General features: G+C 47.7%; 2 protein-coding genes across 2 annotated transcripts in view; one reads left to right on the top strand and one right to left on the bottom strand.

Annotated features, from left to right (window-relative positions):
• GPR39 (G protein-coupled receptor 39) overlaps nucleotides 1-23,516 on the top strand; it is a 240,740-nt gene that overhangs the window by 96,480 nt on the left and 120,744 nt on the right. The window lies entirely within an intron of this gene.
• Nucleotides 22,862-23,516, bottom strand: part of LOC116756765 (60S acidic ribosomal protein P1-like) — a 109,817-nt gene continuing 109,162 nt past the window's right edge. The window contains exons 3-4 of the mRNA XM_032637678.1: nucleotides 23,132-23,208; nucleotides 22,862-23,057 (exon numbers count right to left, since the gene is read on the bottom strand). Coding sequence (XP_032493569.1) covers nucleotides 22,862-23,057; nucleotides 23,132-23,208 — 273 coding nt within the window. The remainder of the gene's footprint in view (nucleotides 23,058-23,131; nucleotides 23,209-23,516) is intronic.

The following is a 23,516-nucleotide window of genomic DNA, read 5'->3' as shown; positions in this document are numbered from 1 at the left end:
TTTCATTGTCAGTCTAGGGCTAAGTGGGCGACTCAGGGGTAATTACATATTTCTTCATTCTTGCCCCTATGGTAAAAGCACAAGTAGACTTTGCAGGAGCTGCTGAGCTGTAAGTAAATGTAAAGCATACAGAGATTAGGATTCGTACTGAACCCTTTGCTGGGAGAATAGGCCTAGGTTAACTGGGGCTTGCTCCACATACTTCCCCAGCCCAGCAGTGGGGACGTTGAAGGGATTCTGGAAGAGATAGTCCAGGGCACCCAAAAGGATGAGGGTGGGGCATGGCCCCCTTTTCCTGGTATTCTCTAATGGCCTCTCAACCCCCTAGCCTTCTCCATATGGATGTGTTCTGGCTGCCCTTGGTGGTTATGGTTTATCTTTGTGGAACTACCTCAGGCAGAGAGCAGAGGCTGGGGACTCCAGCTGAGGAATCAGGCTGGAATCTCTACTCTGCTCTTTATCAGCTGTGTGACCTTGGGCAAGTATCTTGACTTCTCTGAGCCTTTGTGACCTCATGTGTGCTCTGGGTTAACAACAGTTTTCATCTAACAGGGTTTTGTGAAGATTGAGTGAAGTTGCGATTATAAAGTACCTACTGGTGCCTGGCCCAGAGTAATTGTAGAGAGCGCTATCATACACTAATGTACACTGCACTGAGTTGCTTGCCGTCTCTCTGTAAAATATACACACACTACAACACACACATGCATACTTACATACGTATATCCATATATGTATTTCTTCCTCTTGATCCCTCTGGGTGCCTAGGAAACTTAGACTTGCCAATTAATATTTTCATTATTTATTACTATGGAACAAACCACCTCAAATCACAGTGGCTTAAAACAACCAGCATTTTGTTTTCTCTCCCGATGCTGTGGGTTGACTGGGCTCAGCTGGGTGGTTCTTTGGCTCCATGTGAAGTCAGCTGGGGCTGCAGTCACCAGGGGGCTCAGTGGGGCTTGTGGTGTCCAAGATGGTTCAGTCATGTTGCTGCACCTGTATGTGGCCTCCATGTGGCCTGTGGCTGGGTTCCAAGAAGCAGCATCCCAGGAGTGAGCATTCCAATAGTCCCAGGTAGAAACTGCAAGACTCCCCATGACTCAGCCTTGAAGTCAGGCAGTTCCGACTGTATTGGTCAAGCAAGTCACTGAAAACCCTAGAAGCAAGGGAACCTGCATTGCACCTCTCTCTTGGGTGGAGGTTTTCTCGCTGCATGTCTGGAGAAAGGGACAGCTCAGGTGGGTGCAGGAACTGAATTGGTCTACATCCCTTCTTGAGGTGTGGCTCCAGATCTTGGATACCCACCTGGTTTCTTCCCTGCAGCTCTGCACCCCTCTGCCTCTCACCGTCCCCCAGCCCACAGGCCCCCATAGCATTCACCTGTGTCCCACAGAAGCTCTGCTCAGATCTCATTAATGTCACAGAAACTTAGAAGAGCCTTTGTTTATCGACAGCATCTGGCAGTAAAGATTAATGACTTGACGAAAAAACCAAAAATGCTATTTTGGTGCCAAAAAACCCAAACAACCTTTTCTTTCTCTTGGAGTTCTTGCTGTAACAATTTTAATACTCCAGCTTTATCACCCACGGCTCTGGGCACCCCTAACCCTACAGGGCGTTATAGCTACCTCGGCTGCCAGCAAGACAGTTCTTGTCAGGAAATGCAAAATGAAAAGTACGGTGCCCTGAAAACGTATTCCATAAATAGTAGCTGTGGTTGTGGTGATGACTGTCCCCCATCCAAATCGCTCATTCGCTTCTTGGTGGCAGGTACCAGCTTGGGTTACCCTGATATTATCCTGGGCCTTTGGCAAGCCGCCCGCGGGGGGCGGTGTCCTGCTGAGGTCTCCACCGTGTCTCCGCGGCCCCTTCCAGCCTGCTGTTCCTCATTCTCTGGTGTCACCTGGCCACAGGGACCGCCTGTGGGCAGTGGATGAGCACAAGGGAGCCGCTGACCTGCCCACACTTAACAGAGCTCTTCGTTTATTTAGGTGTTGACTGGCCATCTCTCCAACTAGAACGTAATCTCCCAAGAACTAGGACTGTGCTGTATCCCCAGCAGCTAAAACAGTGCCTAGCACATCGTGTGCACTCAATAAATATTTGTTGAATGTTGAGTGACTTTTGACTCTCTCTCTGGTCCTCCCCAGGCACCTGTCTCACATGTGCCTGTGCCTCCACTTCCTGGGGCCAGGCCGACCCACAGGGGCTCACTCCTGTGCCCACGTTTTGCTCGCCAGGTTTTCGCAGGGAGGGAAATTCTCAGGTCATCGTCACTGGCTACTCCTTACAGGACTTCATAGTGAGAGGTGTGCCTTGCTAGTGTAGAGGTGGAGCCTCCAACGAGGAGGGGCACAGTCCCTGGCTCACCCAGAGCTTCTCAGCAGATGGCCTGTCTCTGGGGATGAGGGCTCTGCTCAGACTTTGGTAGCAGGAAGATGTCTGGAATCGTCCAGAATATGGAATGCTGTCTCAGGCTGCTGGTGGGCGGCCTCAGGAGGAGGCCTTGGGTGTCCAGTAGGGAGCAGGGAACTACCTAGAAATGATGGAGGGGGGTTGGGAATGCATGGGGAGGCAGATGACTGACACTTCCTATTCTGAGTATTCCCCCACCACGGCCATAGAACGCAGACCATCAGTGCTGGGGACTCATCCAAGGCCAAGTAGGTTGGAAGTTCTCCCAATTCTGTAACTGGCCACACTCTGCTAAGATCTTCAGGCTGGGTGTTCTCCCATCAGTACCTACGATGACTTCCTAGAAAAAAACCAGTGTGGGCCGTGGGCGACTTGCCGTCTGCCTCACATGTATTCTATTCCCCTTCCTCCATTGACCGCTGTTGGGCCAATGTGACATGACCGTCACACCCTACTGGGGACCTTAGTACAGGATCTGGCCCAGGTAGACACACAGTGAATGCTTGTGGAGTGAAGGAGTGAGTGAGAAAAAGTGAAGGGAGGGAGAAAGGAAGGAGAATTATAGGGATGATGTCATTGCTAGTTCAGAAGTCCCTAAATTTTTATAATAGCAGAAGATTCAAAAGAACACAAATGCCCAACTGTAGGGGCCTGGTTAGTTCACTGCATAAAGAGAGACAATGGATCAGTTAAAAAAAAAATGCAGCAACTCTCTGTGAGCTGGTAAGAAGACATTTCTAAGATACTATATGTAAAAAGCCAAGTCACTCTGGTGTGTGTGTGTGTGTGTGTGTGTGTGTGTGTGTGTGTGTGTGTGTGAGATAGACTACTTTTGTGAAAAGGAGAGAAAAATAAGACCATCTATTTACATGTGTCATATAAGCAAAAGAAACTCTGAAAGAATACATGAGACCTTAATAAAAATAGTTACCTTTTTGGGTATGGGAAGGCTGATGTGGGGAGGATAGGAGATCGGAAAGGACATTTTTCATTATATATATATATGTTTTTATGCCTTTTATAATTTTTGTACCTGGAAAATGTATTACTCTTTCCACAGAGTGTCTTTAAGTCCCAGTAGTCAGGGAGCATCGTGGATGAATTTCCTTTATCTAGTGCCCAGCGTAGCATGTGACTAGAGCACTCCCTCAATCACCACAAAATTGATTTCGTAATAGACTCTTATCCTTCTCATTCTACTCAAATTTATCTCATCTGAATTGTTGCCCTCCGGTTATAAGAGAGGAAAGAGAAAATAGCTTGGCTTGAAATAAATGCTTAGATATTGATATACCTTTTTACTTCGCAGTTGGCGTGAATTATGTTATTGCTGTCCAAATCTGTGGGCAGTTTTTACCTCAACAAGCATTCGGTTTTACAAGTAAATGTTTTTAACTATCAGAAAAATTAGTAAGATTCAGGTATGGATGGATACCACTGGCCACAATTTCTGCAAAGATGGCCAGTCAGAAACCAGCCTCAGTTTCAACGCCTTTTCGGTCTCTCTCTCCTTTATATCACTGTCTCCCTTTGAACAAGTACCTGTTCAACATCTTTTATGGGTAAAACTGTAGATAACAAAAGTCAGCGACCTATGTGGGTGTGTGGAAACCATTGATATGTCTATAGGAGGTTGTTTTTATTCTGTGTTTGGGGAGGAATAGTAAATTATTGCACTATAAACATATTGGCATAATAAGTGGCTTATACTCTTAACTTCAATACCAATTGGTAATTTCCTGAATCATTATAATCAGGCTTTAACATATTAACTCTGTAAAGACTTGATCAATGTCTTCACTGAGAAAAAAACGTCACGACCTAGCACATTTCCATCTATTATAATGTGCTTGGTCAACAAACATCATTTTTATTGTAATTATGGAGAGCTGGACTCCCCTCTCGTGCAGACCGTCGTGAAAACAGAAGCGTGAGATTGTGCGGGATCAAGGTGCCATCCATAATAGCACATTCAGCTGGATTTATGTCCCTCTCCAATTAGGGGACAATGAAGCTCAAATTAATTTAGCTCACAGCTAACTAATGAGCAACAGCAAAATAGCTCAGTATAAAAATTGTTATTGAGTTTTATTTCCTTCCACTTGGTGTCCTGGGAGAAGATGCCAGCTTGAGGTCTGGGGTGAGGGACCTTGAGGTTGTCTGTTCCTGGGTTTCATGACAGCTCCGTCCCCTGGTGGACCAACATCTAATGAGTTGTTAGAGGTCCACAGAGATGGGCTTCTTCGGTCAACTCATCCTTGATGGCTGCCTTTTTTTTTTTTTTTCAGTACACGGGCCTCTCACAGTTGTGGCCTCTCCCGTTGCGGAGCACAGGCTCCGGACGCGCAGGCTCAGCGGCCATGGCTCACGGGCCCAGCCGCTCCGCGGCATGTGGGATCTTCCCGGACCGGGGCACGAACCCGTGTCCCCTGCATCGGCAGGCGGACTCTCAACCACTGCGCCACCAGGGAAGCCCGATGGCTGCCTTTTGAGTGAATTCTGTGCTCTAGGCCACTGTCTGGTATAATTCCAGCCACATCTATAACTTAAAATTTTCCAGGAACCACATTTTAAAAAGTTAAGACAGGTGAAATTAATTTTGATATATTTTATTTGATTCTATGCAAAATATTATTTCAGTGTGTAAAAAATGATAAAATATTAATGAGCTAGTTCACATTCTTTTGTTGCACTAAATCTTCAATAACAGATGCGTATTTCACATGTACAGCATTTCTCAATTCAGTCTAGCCTCAGTTCAAATGAGCAGGAACCACGTGGGGCTGGCAGCTGCCATGTTGGGCAGGGCAGGTCTGGGCTGAATTCCTTCTACTGTAACAAGGTTTTACTTCCCTCTCTAGGGTTTGCAGGTTGGGGGTAGGTGGGCATCGGCTTTGGGGGCTTAGTGGCAGTAAAGAACATGCAAAACCTACAAGCATGAAAAGGTACTACGTTTTCACTTTTCCTATTAGTCTAGCATGCCGTTGGCATATTTACAGTCGCTGTGAATTGCCTTACTGATCGTGCCACCATCCACCTTCCACACTAATAAAGGCAGAATAGATCCTCATAAATATCCTGTTCCCTCATTATCAGAGCTTGGCTTCACCAATTATGGCCTCATCAAAAAGTTTTTTTGTCATATTATTATTATTTGTTGCCATGAAAAAAATGCACATTTTTTGGAAGCCTGACTCTAGTGTGATTGCTTTGATATCAGACAGGGCATGAAGCATATTGTCAAATGTCTATTTGGGGAATAAGGAGCCACTGAGTATTTTATCTCACTGGCCATGTTCCGGAAGAAAGCACAGACTGAAATCTAGGAGAGTATTTTAATTGTTTAATATTATAAAAGTTTAATAGGAATTCCGAGGCGTAAGGCAAAGGCATCGTTTGTCACTGAACTTGATGACTGCAAACTGGGAGTCGTGTGGTGTGTGCCTGGGGCTCTGGTGTTTCCATCACGAGGAGACCCTCAGCATCTAATGAAATGGGGTGTGAGGAAGAGAAGGGGAGGGGGAAGAAGGGCCACTGCCACGGCTGCTCCCATGGATGTTTATAGCCATGAATCAGGCTGCCCGCCAGCGCAGGAGGCATCAACCGGGTACAATCTCATCACTGCTGTTTCCACCCTGTCCTCTCAGACTGGATAGGTAGCTTCCAGGGTCCCGACTGGTCTCCCCGTGTCCAGCCACGTCTTCTCCTCAAATCATCCACCACACAGACTTCAGGGAGATTTGTCTAAAATGCAAGTGGGAGCCCATCACTCACTGCTAAAAGTACTTGCGGGGCTGCCTCCGCATTGCCCTTGGGTGAGAGACTACGTATTCCTTGGCAGTGGTATACAGGCCACTGTATGATCCGGCCCCAGCTAACTGCCCTTCCTCTCTCTTTCCCTCCCTGCTTGCCTCCCTCTCATGTTTAGTTTATGCCCCTGCATCTCTGCGGCTCCCATGTCCCTCCTCAGCCTTCTTCACCAAGAATTTTAGTCCACCTCCTTTATAGGACTCTGCTTAGGCTACACCTCCTCCAGGAAGCTTTCCAAGCTTCCCTCACCCCACTCCAGGCAGGTGAAATGCCTGTGCTCTTTACTACTTTATACCCTCAGCAAGTTGTACCCACCTCAGTCACGACGCCTGTTTGGCCACCATCTTCCATCCAAACAAGACCTTGCCTCACTCGTTTTTTTTTTTCCCCCCTTGTTTTTAAAAAGTTATTTATTTATTTAATTTTGAAGTAGAGTCGATTTATAATGTTGTGTTAGTTAAAGGTGTGCAGAAACGCGATTCAATTATGCATACACACATATCTATTCTTTTTCAGATTCTTTCCCCATATAGGTTATTACAGAATATTGAGTAGAGTTCCCTGTGCTATACAGGAGGTCCTTGTTGTTTATCTCCTTTATATATAGTAGTGTGTATGTTAATCCCAAACTCCTAATTTATCCCTCCTTCCCTTTCCCCTTTGGTAACCATAAGGTGGTTTTCTTGTCTGTGCGTCTCTTTCTGTTTTGTATATAAGTTTATTTGTATATTTTTTAGATTCCATATATATGTGATTTCACATGATGTTTGTCTTTCTCTGACTTATTTCACTTAGTATGATAATCTCTAGGTCCATCCATGTTGCTGCACATGGCATTATTTCATTCTTTTTTATGGCTGTGTAATATTCCTTTGTATATGTGCACCACATCATCTTTATGCATTCACCTGTCGATAGACACTTAGGTTGCTTCCATGTCTTGGCTATTGTATATGGTGTTGCTATGAACATTGGGGCGCATGTGTCTTTTCAAATTAGAATCTTGTCTTTTCCAGGAGTGTCATCTCGCTCGTTTTTGAATCCCATGTGTACGCTTAGTGCCTGATGCACAGCGGGTGCTCAGTGGGGGTCTGCTGATGGACTGGACCTGTCCTGTGAGGCAGGCAGAGTTTTCTGGACCTTTTCTCTCTACTGGCAGATGAGGCATGATGTCAGCTCTGGGGGAGGGTCAGCTGGGCCCCCTCAAGAGGGGACAGGTGATGGGGCTGAGTCATCTGCCCAGCGCCTGCCAGACACAGATAGCACATGGCAGTGAAAGTGGATTGCTTTGGTTCAGCGTGATGGTGTCTGGGGACCCCACCAAGAATGTACATTTAGGAACGGAGTGGAGGGGATGGGGATGGAGGTGAGGCCTGAGAGCACAGGAGTTTAATCTCCATCTTGATGGCAGTGGGATCCAATGAAGCGTTTTTAGCAGGGCGTGGGTGGTCAGGTGTCCTGGACCCAGGCCCTTAGAGCTCACGTTCATGGCGTGTGCGTATCTCTGCCAGTCTCTGATGGGGGAGCTGCAGAGGATGGGGCCAGAGATAGGGACTTGTGTCAGCTAAGAATATTAACAGCTTGTTCCTGCTGTTAATAAGGAAGGAACAAGTGGATATTAGGTGGTCACTGGCCTTAGCGCTCTGACTTTCCAGCGTCGTCCTGTGAGGTGCATCTTATCTTCCTCATAGCATTTAACTCCCTCTGGAGTTACCTTCTTATTTATTTATTTACTCGTTGGTTGGCTGTGTCCACTGCTAGAATGTACACCGTGTGAGGAAAGGGGCCTCATCACACCACAGAGGTGGTCTCATGCACCTCCAGGCCTCCAGATCCAATATAAAAACCCTGAGCTCAATTTCCCAGGTGGATGTTTGGAAGCATCTCCCAAAAGGGTCAAGGCCTTTCCGACATTTTGTACGCAGTTGATTTCACCAAGCTGGTTGCCCCATCACCATCTCAGGGACCTTTATCTTTTTTTGCTCTTACTGAACAAATTAGCCACTGTGACACTGGATACTGATTAGCAATTCGTACAGCAGTTATTTTAAAAATTGGCAGAATTCCATTGTTTTGTTCCTTAATTCTTTTTTTGTTGTTCCTTAATTCTTAATTCACATTTTTTTTTTTTTTTTTTTTTGCGGTACGCGGGCCTCTCACCGCTGTGGCCTCTCCCGTTGCGGAGCGCAGGGTCCGGACGCGCAGGCTCAGTGGCCACGGCTCACAGGCCCAGCCGCTCCGCGGCATGTGGGATCTTCCCGGACCGGGGCACGCACCCGCGTCCCCTGCATCGGCAGGCGGACTCTCAACCACTGCGCCACCAGGGAAGCCCTAATTCACATTTTTAACGTACTGCGCCATCATTCATACGATGGGATTTCCTCTTCCGTGTGTGCCTCTAATGGATCAAAGGGTTCTTCCCTCCCTCAAATAATTATGAACATTGAAGAGTTACTGCAATTGTTCAGTCATTTAAAAATTTGAGCTGAGAATATTTATGGCCTTTCCTGTCCTTCCCTTTGTGCCAAGTTCGTAGTTGCTGGTGTAAATGTGGCTGAAAATGTGGAGTGCCATTCTGATACTTCCAGAACCTTCTCTTGGCCTAGCACGTGGTGGGATTTAGAGTCCCTGTCCCGTTGGAGGCCATCATTAGCCTTCCGGTCAGCCCCGCACTGTGATGTAAATGGTCAACACACATGTCCCCACCTCTCACTGTGCCCATCCTTCCGGCTCCCATGTTAGCCTGGGCTTCTGCAAACACAGTCCTTCCTCTATAACGAGATCACTCATTGAATTGTCCAACGGAGTTTCCGGAGAGGAACAACTTTGCCCTCTCCATCTCTGTCTCCCCAGAGCCCTCTGAGAGGGTGGTGGGCATCCATGAATGATTCCGAACAACTGAGTTGTAATAAACACAACATCCAAATGTATTCTGTATGACAGTCATTGTTCTTAGTTGCTTTTAAATATACTAACACATTGACTCTTTACAGCTACCCCCTGAGGCAGGTACTGTTACCCCGATTTAATGGATGAAGGACTAAGCCAGAGAGAGACATTGGGTAGCCTGCCAGTACTGGGAGAGCAAGAGCCACTGGGTGGCCCCAGGCAGGTGACACCAGAGCCCGCCTGCCAACACCCTGCACTGCACTGCCTTCTGGTGTGGGTGGAAGCCACCGCTTACTTATATGGCATTAGGGACAGGAAGCAGAGCTTTCCTTTGTCTGATTCAGGGGCTTCCATGTTGGGACACCAACCCATTCCCCCTTGATCCCAACAACCATCTAAGAGTAGAAATAAATGCAAACAGCAAGAAGTTGAATTGACACGGACCTTCCTTAATGCCCGAGGACTACCTGGTAGATGCCAAGTCAGAATGCTGGGGAGAAAAGCTTCCCCGCGCTCCCTCTGGTCCTGTGTCTGTGGCTTCCGGCAGTGCTGGGGAAAGGCGATCCAGCCTCCGTAAGGGACAGGGCCCTCTGAAGAACTTGTGATAGGGCTAGTGGGTAGAGGATTGGCCTCAAGGGCACACATGGCTCTGCCACCACGTACCCATGAGACAGGTCACTCTGAGCCATCTGTACTCTGTAAGATGCAGGTGCCCCTTAGGTGCCCGGAGACAGCCTGGCAGAGCGTCGTTGCCAGGAGTTTCAAAAGAGAAGGGACTGAAATTAGGTCTTCCCATATCTATTTTGCCAAGTAAGGAGATTTTAAAAGGGACAAAGTGAAAGAAAAAGACCATCTCTTGCCACCATCGTTCGGTAACAGTATTTTAACTCCCTAAAATATAAATGGACTTAATACAGCTAAGGAAAGGAAAAGTCCATTCAGTTGAGTTCAGATGGTTCACCTTAAGAAAAACTCACATTTTGTTCAGTTCAGCTTGGACCTGTGACGTTCTGTCAGCCATCACTGAGGGCCAGCTTTGGGGAACAAGTAATGTAGGAAAAACAGAGCAGAAAAAAAAGAGCAGCCCTTGGGCTTCCCTGGTGGCGCAGTGGTTGAGAGTCCGCCTGCCGACGCAGGGGACACGGGTTCGTGCCCTGGTCCGGGAAGATCCCACATGCCGCGGAGCGGCTGGGCCCGTGAGCCGTGGCAGCTGGGCCTGCGCATCCGGAGCCTGTGCTCCGCAGCGGGAGAGGCCGCAACAGTGAGAGGCCCGCGTACCGCAAAAAAAAAAAAAAAAAAAAAAAGAGCAGCCCAGTCCTACTCTTGCTGCCCATTACTTGTGTAACCATAGGTAATTTCTTTAGCACCTTTAATCTTTACTTTTCTCCTCTATGAATTGTGGGCTGCTTGCCATGGGCGTTGTGAAGCTTAAATGAGGCATGTTGAGTGCCTATGACCTGAGGGAGGAGTTCAGACCATGCTTAGAGGTTTTAGAGCTGTGATTCTCAAACAGTGATTCTGACAGGCCGCACCAGCATCACCTGGGAACTTTCGAGAAAGGCAGGTTGTTGCCCCTTGCACACCCCCCACTCCATCTGCTGCCTCAGAAACTGTGGAGGTGAAGCCCATTAACCTGGATCTTAAACCGCCCTCCAGGTGATGTTTTTTAAAATTAATTTTTATTGGAGTATAGTTGCTTCACTATGTTGTGTTAGTTTCTACGGTACAGCAAAGTGAATCAGCTATACGTATACATACATCCCCTCTGTTTTGGATTTCCTTGCCATTCAGGTCACCACAGAGCACTGAGTAGAGTTCCCTGTGCTACACAGTAGATTCTCATTAGTTACCTATTTTTTTTTTTGCAGTATGCAGGCCTCTCACTGTTGTGGCCTCTCCCGTTGCGGAGCACAGGCTCCGTACGCGCAGGCTCAGCGGCCACAGCTCGCGGGCCCAGCCGCTCCACGGCATGTGGGATCTTCCCGGACCGGGGTACGAACCCATGTCCCCTGCATCGGCAGGTGGACTCTCAACCACTGTGCCACCAGGGAAGCCCTAGTTACCTATTTTATACATAGTATCAATAGCGTATATGTGTCGATCCCAATCTCCCAATTCATCCCACCCCCCCTTTTCCCCTTGGTACCTATTTGTTTGTTCTTTATGTCTGTGTCTCCTCCAGGCGCTTCTGATGGCCCGCTCAACTTTGAGCACTACCTCTGTAGAGAACACTGCCATGTTTGTAAGGGTAGCTGGGCTCTGGCCAGAACACCTGTGAAGAAGGGTGCCGAGAGCGGCTTAGGTTTCCCTGGTAACTGTCCAGCTCAGGCTGCTCTTATCCTTATCAATCCATCCCTCCCGGAATGAGGCTTTCCATGATTTGTTAATCATGGGTCATCCACCTGCCTGTCCCTGTTAGATTCTCATGGGTAGGCTGAGGACACTGGTGCCCACCTTCTAGCCCAGCAGTGGGGCATTGCTCTGCAGAGTGAGGGCCCCTCCCCGTATCTTGCTGCCTCTGACTTCCATCTGCCAGAAGCTGGGCGAGCTCCATCCTGCACTTCGTTGTTGGCTAGCTCCTCTTGGTGGGTGTGTCTCTCATTTCCTCTGTTGGATGAAGCTTGTAGGTAGCTGCTGTGGCCGATCTCCCTGTCTGCACACTCTCTCTCCTCCAGTCTGGTGCTGTAGGACGTTGCTGTCAGGATCTTGGTCCCAAGGTACAGCTTTGACTGGGTCGTGCTCCCAATCAAAATGGTCCCTTCACAAGGCACCCACATAATAAATCCCAAGTCTTTAGTCTGGAACACAAGAGCCTCCAAAATCTAGTGACACTGATTGGATTTCTTTTAAAATAAAATTTAAAGCTATAGAAAGCACAGAAAATAGTGTGTCGTGTGTACTCAAAAGTGACACATGTTAATATATCACATTTTTAAATCTTTTTTTTAGCGACGAAATCATTTACAGATAAAGTCTCCTTTCCCCTCATTCCTTCAGACCACCTTTAGGGCATTTGCTTCTGCAAGTCACCTTCATACAACCTACACTTGAGCCGAACTGGATCCCTGGGAATTCACAGTAGAAGCTCGTGCTCCCCTGCCTGCATTTGTCTGTGGGGGACCCTGGCTGGAACGCCCAGCCCTGCCGTCCTCCCATCAGCTGTCCCATCCCGTGCTTGCTCAAACCCTACTTGCCCTTCAAGCGCCAGTCAAATGCCACCCCTCCTGTACAGTCCCCGGATCTTCCCCACGTCTCTCACACTCCCCCAGCTCTCCCCATTCTCACCCTCAGCCGGAGCTAACTTCTAAATCCCTGTGTTTAGAGCACAGGATTCATTCAGAGCATAGGGTTGAAGGCTCAGCTTGGCCACATCAACTAAATGTGGCATCTTTGACAGACTCGGTGTTCTCATCTGTAAAATGGGGATTCAGTGTAAAGTGTTCATTCATTGTCTGACGGGCAGCCAGATGGGGAGGGCTGATGGCAGGTTTATGGGGGCGGGGGTGTGCTCCCCAGGAACCGCTGAGATAAACACTCCAAGAAAGCAGACATCTAACATCTCACAGCATCTGGCTTGGAAAAGACCTCTTCAATGATATCTTGACACACGGCCTTGGTAGAAAACCTGAGCAAATATGAACCAAACAGGTCCATGATTCCAGACCCCAAAAGCTCTGCAAACTTGAAATTTACCATAACTTATTTGGCAGTAAAACCTGGACTAACCTGATACGAGGCTATTTATGGCATTTATCAAACTGCAAAAATTCATGCCTTTTGCTGTAGAAATGTGTGCGTGTGTGTGTGTGTGTGTGTGTGTGTGTGTGTGTGTGTGTGTGATTCCAGGATTCTTTCCTGGAATCTGCAGGGGATGTTTTGTAGCACACAGTAGATGTCCTGTATCACTTTTCTGAAATCTGGGCAATTCTGAATTCCTAACCACATTTGGCCCCCAGGGTTTTAGCCAAGATTTGTGGATCAGTACAGACCCCAGCGGGAGGGATCCTGCCGCTGTCCACCCTGCCCCCAGCAAGTTCCTAGTCCTGTAGGCTCCCAGAAAAATGGTTTTCTTCCACGTGAGAATCTTTGAAGTGCAGACAGGGTCCAGCCCAACCTGCAGCTGAAGCCCAGAGTGATCCTTTACTCATTGCAGAAATGTTTTTTTTTTTGGTGTTAGAAACACAGCATAGACTCAAAAGAAAGGGGGCTCACGCTGTCTGCAAGATGCTCTGGGCCTTATCGGAGGGCTGTACCAGCCTCCAGGGGTCAGTACCCCAGGCTGCTCCCCCCGACTCAATACCCGCAGACTCTGGGTTTTCGCCCCTGCCTCCCCATATTGTGGTGTGTAGGGAGAATGTCCCATTTTCTCTGCGTCCTACTAGGTCCTAAAGTCCTGAACTAACGGTGCTCAGGGATGAATGGGTGGTCTCTCTCTAGACGCCACTTACACTTTAGCCAGGGTGCTTTGTGCTTCCACCCAGAGGGTTGACTAATAGAGGGTTTTCAAATAACGTGCTATTTGGGGGCCGAGGAGTTGTTCTGATTACTCAGTGCTGTTTAATAAGCTTGCCCCAAACCCAAGTAGTAGCTTAAGGCAGCCGTTTTATTTTGCTCACAATTTTGTGGGTCAGGAATTTGGGGGGTGCTTGGCTAGGGGGTTCCTCGCCGATCCACGTGAACTTAGCTGGACTGGCTGGAACACCTACTTGCATTTTATTCTGTCCATCAAAGTGGTCACTGGGGCTGCTCAGATTCATGGGGGAGGAAGAGAACCCCCTTCTTATGGGTTGCGGCAGGAGCGTGTGGGATGCGAGACACTGGACCACTTTTGGAAAACTGTAGTCGGCACAGGAGGCTTCCAGGCTGATCAGGGGCCTAAGTGGAGGAATCTGTAATTCCAGTCCAAAGAGTTACGATGGAGGAAACTTGGGGTGCAGAAAAGCCCAAAGAAGATTCTCTCTCTTTACCTATATTTGGGCAGAGAAAAAGAAAGTGTTGTTAGGAAGACCAAGAAATTCCACGTCCCTACGCCTCACCTACATCCTCTCCACACCCATCCCTCGCACTTCCGGTACCACCATCCCCCGCCCTTCTTCCTTGCACCCCCATTCTCAAGGTGGTGAAAATTCCTTTAACGTGCAGAAATCTTTCACTTCCACTGTAAAATAAGAAAGTTAGAATTTAGTATTAAGGCCTGCTCAAGCTGATAGCAAGGGCTGCCAGAGAGCTTGTTGTGAGAACAGGAAGGCAGCATGAGCCCCAAGGCCCTGGAGAATTAAGAAAGGGGAGGAGGGGGGTCAGGACGGAGAAGACCCGCCATCCCCATCTCACAGCGGCAGGGAGGGGTCCTCCTGCCTGATTCCTACCGGTTCCTCAGCTTCTCCTCCTTCCCGCACGGTCCCCAGCCGACTCCTGCGAAGACCCCCGTGTGCCATGTGGGAAAAAACTCTCCAGGGAGCGTTTTGATTTCAGCGTGTTACGTCCAAACAGCCCTGGTCTGGCCGCCTGGGCTGCCCGTCCCTGCAGGTGCACTATTGAAGGCAGTCTCGCGGCCACTGCTGTGAAACTGTGAAATGCCCGCTGAGAGCTGCCAGTGTCCTGGCGGACCGGTGACTAGGGTCCCACGTCCTTTCACTCCGGAGTGTGGTGTGAAACTGAAATTGAGTTGAGGCTGGATTCTTTCCTCCAGGTGAGCTGCCTTTGAAAAGAAGAGAATCCCTATAAAACCAGGGGCTCACTTTAACTGGCAGTGCTCCCACGCTGGTAAGCCAGCGCCCAGGGCGCCCTGTGATTATATGCTTGGTGGCATCTCTGGGGTGACCATCCTGCCCCGGCTGCCCTGCCTCTCAGCCTCTCCTGGACACCCCTTTCCCTCTGTGAACTGGGGTCAACTCAGGAAACATGGGCTGCTTCTTTAAGGAACCTGAGCCAGACTTGGGAGAATAGACCTTTTGGAAAATTTAAATCATATCCCATATTTATAGGGCAGAAAAAACACATTTTGGATATTCCATGGTTTTCTCTTATCCACACCACTGTCTCCTTCGTCAGTGACAGCATTCAACGTCGCTGAAAAGCTAAGGAAAACGATGCAGTTGAGCCAGTTGTGTGGACTGAAAACCCAGGGGGAGGGGAAAGAGCAGGTGTGTGGGTAACCCCTGAAGATGACTGGGCAGGGGTCGGCAGGGTGATTTGGGGTGGGGTGTGGGCAGAGGGCTTGAACTTTTAATCTCGTTGATTGCACAGCCATCTGTGAAGGAGGCACAGCGGATTGGACAGGGTTTTTGTTCTTGTTTTTGTTTGTTTTCCTGTACTCTGGGCTTTGGTCTCTTCATCAGCAAAGCAGAGGCAATAGGAATATCTTCCTTATAGGGCAGATTGGGAGTTTCAGTGTGACAATGCGTGCAAAGCGCCAAGAACGGTGCCTGGAACAAAGGAAATCATAAATGTCCACTGTGACCGCTACTATTACTATTTGATAGAAGAAAAGACAGCACAGCGAAATGAATGAGAGAGGGAATGTGGTAGAAAAGAAAATCTACAGGGCCAGATGCACACAGGCCATCTTGGGTCCTAATCCCAAATCCACCAGTTGGCTATCATGTGACCTTGGCAAATTCTTTAACCTTTCTGAGCCTCAGTTTCCCCACCCCCACCCAGTAAAACAAGAAGACGGCAGGTTCAGATCAGCAGGTCTGGGATAAGGCCTGGGACCTTGCATTTCTAATAAGGTTCCAGGGGATGCAGATGAGGCTGGTCCGGGACTGCACTCTGCGTGACAAGGGACAGTGACGCTCTGTGATGACTGTAGGTACCGGTACGGAGGGCTCACACAGGGGAGAGGGAATGATCCGTCTTCCTGGTCAGCTTCTTGAGGATTACGGGAAGCTCTCCCAAGAGGTTTCCCAATCATCGAGGCTTCCGACGATGAATAGACCATCAGCGTCCGTAGTGGGCTCAAGAACGGTTGTCAGACTTTTTACATTTTTCCCCCATCAGCGTTAACAAGTCATAGCCACGAGTCAGTTTTGGTTGGAAGTAGGTGCGTGGAGAAAGATGGAAGACGTTGGCAGCCAGTTCTCGAACTTGAGGGAACATCCGAATCTCCCAGAGGGCTTGTGAAATGTAGATTGCTGGGCCCCAACCCAGAGTTTCTAAATCATTAGGCCTGGACTGGGGCCCAGGAGTTTGCATCTGTGACAAGTTCCCAGTGGATTTCGAGAACCACTGCTTTATAGCAAGAGGCCTCCCACCCCAGGGCACACACAGGCCAAGGGTTATAACTGGGCATTGGGGGTGGGGCAGAGAAGCCCAGAGGGACAAACACAATGGGAGGGGCTGCTGGAAGGGGTTTTGTTAAGACTGAGCCTGAGGCTTGAGACTTGGCCAGCACAGTTGACGCGGACAAGACGCTGAGAACTGACCGCTGTGTTCACTGAGAGCGGCAGATAGCTTATCAACCCTTGGATTCCTTCTACCCAGTACGATGAAGATGTAGTCATCCCAACTGAAATTACTTTTCTTCCTTCCCTCCACTCTTTCCAAAGCATGACGCTTTCCAGGAGCCTGGCTATAAAAATGAAGACCCAGACCAGCCCCAGTAGGCCTCAGTGGACATTAGCATGTTGGTCTGTTGGCAGCTCAGGGGGCTCTGGAGCTCGGGCAGAACCTCCATCTTTAGAGGTATTTGAGATGGGTTGGTTTCCAGGGATGCAGCAGCCTCTCCACTAAGAGGGAGGCATCATATATAAATATCAAACGAAGAGAGGGAGGGAGGGGCTGGCTGACATTTTGGCTGACCCTGGATCCTCTGAGAAAAAAAAACCACTAGGGCTTGAATTAATTTTAATTCAATGGAATATTTTCATAAAGCGGTCCTTGGAGCAGCAAGACGGTGTGTTTCAGATTTTCCACTGCTTCCGGTGAGCCACACTGATGGAGGGTCATTGGGGGTCACAGTAGGAGGAATCCCACTAATTGCACCATAAGGGACATTTGCCCATTAGCTCAGATGGATTGTCTCCTAACAGAGCCCTTCCGGAGAGTGCTCTTGTCAGTGAGGGGTGGGAGGAAGGGAATTGAAAAGTAATTGAAATTTGCAAATGGCATTTCCTTGGGCCCTGGACAAAATGAGTTCCATATGGCCAGCAGGGGGCAGCAATGCACAAACAGTGTTTCTGGTGTGTGTACCAGGAGCTGGGTGCTGTCTCTGAAAATAGCTCAGCAGTGAGGATGGCCGAGGCCGTTTACAGATAATTTCCAGAGTTGGCAAAGCTGGGCCTGTCACGCCCACCCTTTCCCCCACAAGCAAACCTTTATTTTTCTCAGTATGCTGAGAAGTCAATAAATGTTTAGGTCTGCTGGGTTTTAATTCTGCAACTTTTCTTCTCATCTTTTGGCTGCTCTGTGTAATTTGGACTTTCTGGAGCCTGACTGAAAATTATAAGTAAACTAGGATTAAGAAGGCGGCTTTATTAATATCATAGTTCAGTTAATAGACATTTAAAAACATCTATTTCACCTCTCCTCTGGGTTGAAATTTTCGTAGAACTATAATCGCGGTGACACCCGTACACCAAGTTGGGGAACTTGCTCGTCGCCATTTGTTTTAAAGTTGAGGAAATGAGACTGACAAAATGCAAGAAAACAAATCTCAAGGAATAGCCAGTTTTTCCCAATTTAGGGATATTAGTTTGTCTGTTCCTAAAACTAGGACTCAGCCTGTATTATATTTTCTCAGCAATTGGTCAGGTTTGCTTGTAAATGACTTTAATTGTAGATGGCTTTGCCTGTTTTGCTGGGCTGGAGAATTCTGCAGCCCAGCATACTTCTCCTTCGGGAAGCTTCTCACATCTTGCACGGTATTTCTCTCCACCACCCTCTGCTGTTACCCGCCCAAGGTTAATTTAATCCTGTTGTTCTTAAATGAAACCCTAAATCATCCTCCTTCCCTTCCCTGTCTTTCTTCTCTCTGTTTAAAGCCTTCCAGGATGTAATAGTCTGGAAAATATTTCAATCACCATGCCTCCTTTTCGGGCGGCCAGTTCTCTTCGGCGTGTTCTCTATGGCTTGTACTGAAGTGCAGTTTTTCACAGTGTTGTCTTTAGTTTAAATAGCATGCGGCGCGCAATTGCTAAAGGTCTTCTAGAACATTCCACCTGGGGTCTTGCCATTAAATAATATTCTGATGGAACACGTACCTAGCTTTCCATAGGAAGAAATGCTATTGGATCCCAGCCCTAATTGGCTATAAATTTAGCTAAAGGTCCATCTGCCTTGGGAGTTAGACCATCTTCTCTGAGCTCAGAATAGTGCCCTGGATTAGATGTTTAATGGATAGACTTAGCGAATAAATATGTGCTTGTAAGTGTGTTGTTTAGAAAATAGTCAAGTGAAAGGCATTTAATTCTGCTAAGCCAGCAAATGTAAGTTTTCTGTCTTCTTACACTGTCTTGCTACGTGTCAGCTCCTCAGTTTAGCAGCTGTGTGACCTTGCATATATTACTCAACCTTGCCGAGTCTGTTTCCTCGATTGCAGAATAGAGAGCGTGAGGACCAAATAGAGGTATGCAGTGTTTAGCAGAGCATAGAGTCAGTCCCCAAGGCATAGCAGCGACTTCTGGATTTTGTTGTTATTGTCGTTGCTACTACTGCTATCATTATGCAGCCTAATTCCCATGCCTACGTGTCTTTCAAAGTCCCCACCTGCCTATACCTTGTCATTTCTCAACACACATTACTCAGGGAAGCTTTCTCTGATCCCCCAGACTAGGGTGCTATGTCTTGGCTATTGTCAGTAATGCTGCTATGAACATAGGGGTGCAAGTATGTTTTTGAATTATAGTTTTGTTTGGATATATGTCTAGGAGTGGGATTGCTGAATCATATGGAAACTCTATTTTCATTTTTTGAGGAACCTCCATGCTGTTTTCTATAGTGGCTGCGCCAGCTTACATTCCCACCAAAAGTGCAAGAGGGTTCCCTTTTCTCCACACCCTCTCCAGCATTTGTTACTTGTAGACTTTTTTTTTTTTTGCAGTACGTGGGCCTCTCTCTGTTGTGGCCTCTCCCGTTGCGGAGCACAGGCTTCGGACGCGCAGGCTCAGTGGCCATGGCTCACGGGCCCAGCCGCTCCGCGGCATGCGGGATCTTCCCGGACCGGGGCACGAACCTGCGTCCCCTGCATTGGCAGGCGGACTCCCAACCACTGCGCCACCAGGGAAGCCTGTAGACTTTTTAATGATGCCCATTCTGACCGGTGTGAGGTGGTACCACACTGTAGTTTTGACTTGCATTTCTCTAATAATTAGCGATGTTGAGCATCTTTTCACGTGCCTATCGCTCCTCTGTATGTCTTCTTCGGAGAAATGTCTGTTTAGGTCTTCTGCCTGGTTTTTGATTCAGTTGTTTTTTTGTTGTTGTTGAGTTGTATGAGCCGTTTGTATATTTTGGAAATTAAGCCCTTGTCGGTTGTATCATTTGCAAATATTTTCTCCCAGTCTGTAGGTCGTCTTTTGGTTTTGTTTATGGTTTCCTTTGCTGTACAAAAGCTTGTTAGGTTTGATTAGGTCCTATTTGTTTATTTTTGCTTTTATTTCTATTGCCTTGGGAGACTGATGTAAGAAAACATCAGTACAAGTTTTGTCAGAGAATGTTTTACCTGTTTTCTCTTCTAGGATTTTTATGGTATCATGCCTTACATTTAAGTCTTTAAGCCATTTTGAGTATTTTTGTGTATGGTGTGAGGGTGTGTTCTAACTTCATGGATTTACATGCAGCTGTCCAACTTTCCCAACACCACTTGCTGGAGAGACTGTCTTTTTTCCATTGTATATTCTTGCTTCCTTTGTTGAAGGTTAATTGACTGTAAGTGTGTGTGGGTTTATTTCTGGGCTCTCTATTCTGTTCCATTGATCCATGTGTCTGTTTTTGTGCCATTACCATGCTGTTTTGTTTTTTTTTAAGTATTTATTTTTAACATCTTTATTGGGGTATGATTGCTTTACAATGGTGTGTTAGTTTCTGCTTTACAACAAAGTGAATCAGCTATACATATACATATATCCCCCTATCTGCTTCCTCTTGCCATCTCCCTCCCACCCTCCCTATCCTACCCCTCTAGGTGGTCACAAAGCACCAAGGTGATCTCTGCCTACCATGCTGTTTTGATTACTGTAGCTTTGTAGTATCAGACAGTGAGATCTTTGATTCAGGACAAGGTCTTCATCTTTGGTGCCCAGAGCATGTCACATCTGGAGCCTGTACAGGGTAGTCATTCAATGGAGGTTTGCTCTGTTCATTAAGCCTGTGTGTCTACCAGGCTTTGCCCTCCCATGCATAGAAGGAGGTTTCCTTAAGAGTCCCATTGTCTATGTTACTATTGAACATAACTGAAAAGCAACAAGACCAAATCCTCACCTGGAGGTTTCATCATCTCACTCTAACTGTGGACAGTTTCCTCAATTAAGAGCTTCACAGTGACTTTCTAAGGTACTTGCCCTGAGGATCTCATTAACAGATGGTCCAGAACATGACTTCTTCTTAGTTAATTCACATTGATGCCAAGAGATCAGGTTGTGTCTTTTTGTGATGCTCACCAACAACCTGTTTAACGGTCCATTTTACATTTTTCAGGAGGACTTAGGTCAAGATGAACTGCCTAAGTTTCTGGAAATCAGCCTTCCCCTATTTCTGGAACTAGGGTATTTGCTCACCTCCTGTCTCCTGGCTTCTCCAAGAGCCCAGGGGAGCTACTGAGAGAGTCTCTGAAGTTCTTCTGGAACATTCCTCCACATCCCAAATGTAATTTTGCTGATCCAACACCCTATCTCATTGCCATAGATTGATGGTTTCCTGCTATCTCCTGGCTTGATGAGGACTTCAGTTGTCTTCTGGGACACTAGCTTTACACTGTCCAATTTGCAGACTCATTGCTAGGAGAGATAAAAGCCCAGTTGGAATTTTAACACTCTGTTTTGTGTTACCTATTAATTTTGTCACACTTCGTCCAATCAGTAAGTCTCCCTTTGTTCTGTTTGCTCCAGATATCATTTAAAAACCTTCTTCTGGGGCTTCCCTGGTGGCACAGTGGTTGAGAGTCCGCCTGCCGATGCAGGGGACACGGGTTCGTGCCCCGGTCCGGGAAGATCCCACATGCCGCGGGGCGGCTGGGCCCGTGAGCCATGGCCGCTGAGCCAGCGCATCCGGAGCCTGTGCTCCGCAACGGGAGAGGCCACAACAGTGAGAGGCCCGCGTACAGCAAAAAAAAAAACAAAACAAAAAACCTTCTTCTGTTGTCTTCTTTATCACTCATAAACCTCTGTGAATTGGGGGTCTTTCTCTGGATGCGACGATTCCTACACGACCTGCACATATTTAAAAAATTCGTCCTGACTTGCATGTCTCTCTTTCCATCCTTTGTCCTTGCCTTTTAACCTCCTGAGCTGAACAGGGAGGCCTCTGCAGAGCATTGTTGCTTCCTTTAGAGGTTGCCCCTCTCCCGCCTTTTCTTCCTTCCTGACTCGGAGTGGTCGTGTGATCAGGATTACATTTTATAAGCAGGAAATTCTAATTACTGCACAGTGGCAGCTGGAACAACTTATCCATACCATCCTTCTGGTCCTCCAGAAGCAGCTGCTAAGAGGGTGATGACTGTGTAAGCAAGCATGGTATCAATTTGCTCTCTAGGTGGGCTTGTGTAGGGAAAAGAACAAATGAGGTTGATCGTGTTTCCCTGGAAGGAGAAATAGAGAAGGTGGCGTTCCAGGAGCAGAGAGGTGGAGGAAGGAGGCTGCAGCAGGTGTGCACCAGGCTTGTGCTCTGAGCATCAGCCCCTCCCCATGGACATTGATGGCAGGTGGTGTCCCCACTGGGCTTCCCTGCCAGCCTATGTGAGGGCTGCTTGCAGATGCCGGCAGTGGTCCATCTCTTCCCCCAGCGAGTGGAGTCAGGGAGGTCATTCAGGCCTCCATTACTAGAGTCTCACCCATGCCTGTTGCCCAGTGGGGCTGTCAGAAGCATGTGGATTTGAATTCTATTACTGCAGTGATGCCCTGGGGTCTCCAAACTTCACTCAGAAGTGAAATGCCTCCTTCTTTCCCTCTTTTTTTTTCCATTCTTGATTCTGTATGTTCTATTTTCAGCTCCCATAAGGCCAGATGCTTCTCTGGGCTTAGTTTATAGCTAAGATGACGGTTGCCCAGAGTGTGCAAACCTGCCTGGTCCCAAGACTCATGGCTGCCAATCTAAGAACCCTCTTCCTGTTTCCCATTTCAGACTTTTCGTCTCTACCTTTGTTCCTAACACTGTCTTCCAAATCAAGATCTCTAGTTTCAGGGGAGAGGTGTTTCTTCTTTCCTGTATCAGGATCCACATCCATGGATGCATATTTTTGTATCATTTCTTCTTCATTGAACCTAAAATATGTAAGGAGGCAAGGTGAAAATAAATACCAAGCAAACGATAGAAAATCCCCATTTTTCGATCCCTGGTGAAGTAATTGGTTCAGGCAATGATCATCAGCGGATGAAACCATGAGTCAGAGGTTCATGGGGATGTTTACATGGGAGGGGTCAGGCTGTCACATCCCGAACTCACTCATTAATGATAGCGCCACTGAGAGAGGAAATACCAGTCATCGTGGACCCCTAAAATACAAACCACTCAATACCACCTAAGGAATTTTTTTTTTTTTTTCCAGCAAAGACCTCAGCTTTTCATTCAACATGTTACCAGAGAGGTTTAGTCAAAAATGACCAAAGCCCACGTCATCATCGTACTCTTCAGATTCTTCTCTGTTTGCTTCTACTTTCTTCTCTTCAGCTGGGGCAGCAGTGGTAGAAGGGGCAGGACCTCCCGCTGGGGTAGCATCAGCTGCTGGGTCAGCTCCACCTGCCCCCACGTTGCAGATGGGGCTTCCGATGTTGACATTGGCCAAAGCCCTTGCAAATAGCCCGGCCGGAAAGGTTCAACGTTTGCACCGGCTGCTTTAATGAGGGCATTGATTTTATCCTCCGTGACCATCACCTCATCGTCGTGCAGGGTGAGGGCCGAGTAGATGCAGGCCAGCTCCGAGATGGAGGCGGGTGAGTGCTAAGCAGGGGCTGCTGGGCACGGTGCTAGTCGCTGGATGAAGTGAGGACCTCACCCCACCGCGGCCTTAGCTTCCTTGGAAGGACCGAGCACCTTAGCCGCAGCTGGGGCAAGGGACAGGAATATTCTTGACGAAATAAAGTTGAACCTGAATTTAGTCAAGCTGCATTTACTGGAAATACAGGGAACAGAGGAACAAATAAGATGACACCACGAAGAGACAAGCTGACAAATTCAGAATGTAAGGCATTCTACACGTCACCGCAACAGTAAAGGCATAAGACCTCAGAGACATAACCACCACATGT

The sequence above is a fragment of the Phocoena sinus genome, chromosome 7 (assembly GCF_008692025.1).
Source record: "Phocoena sinus isolate mPhoSin1 chromosome 7, mPhoSin1.pri, whole genome shotgun sequence".
Taxonomy (NCBI): Eukaryota; Metazoa; Chordata; class Mammalia; order Artiodactyla; family Phocoenidae; genus Phocoena; species Phocoena sinus.
This window is presented reverse-complemented; position numbering and strand designations above follow the sequence as displayed.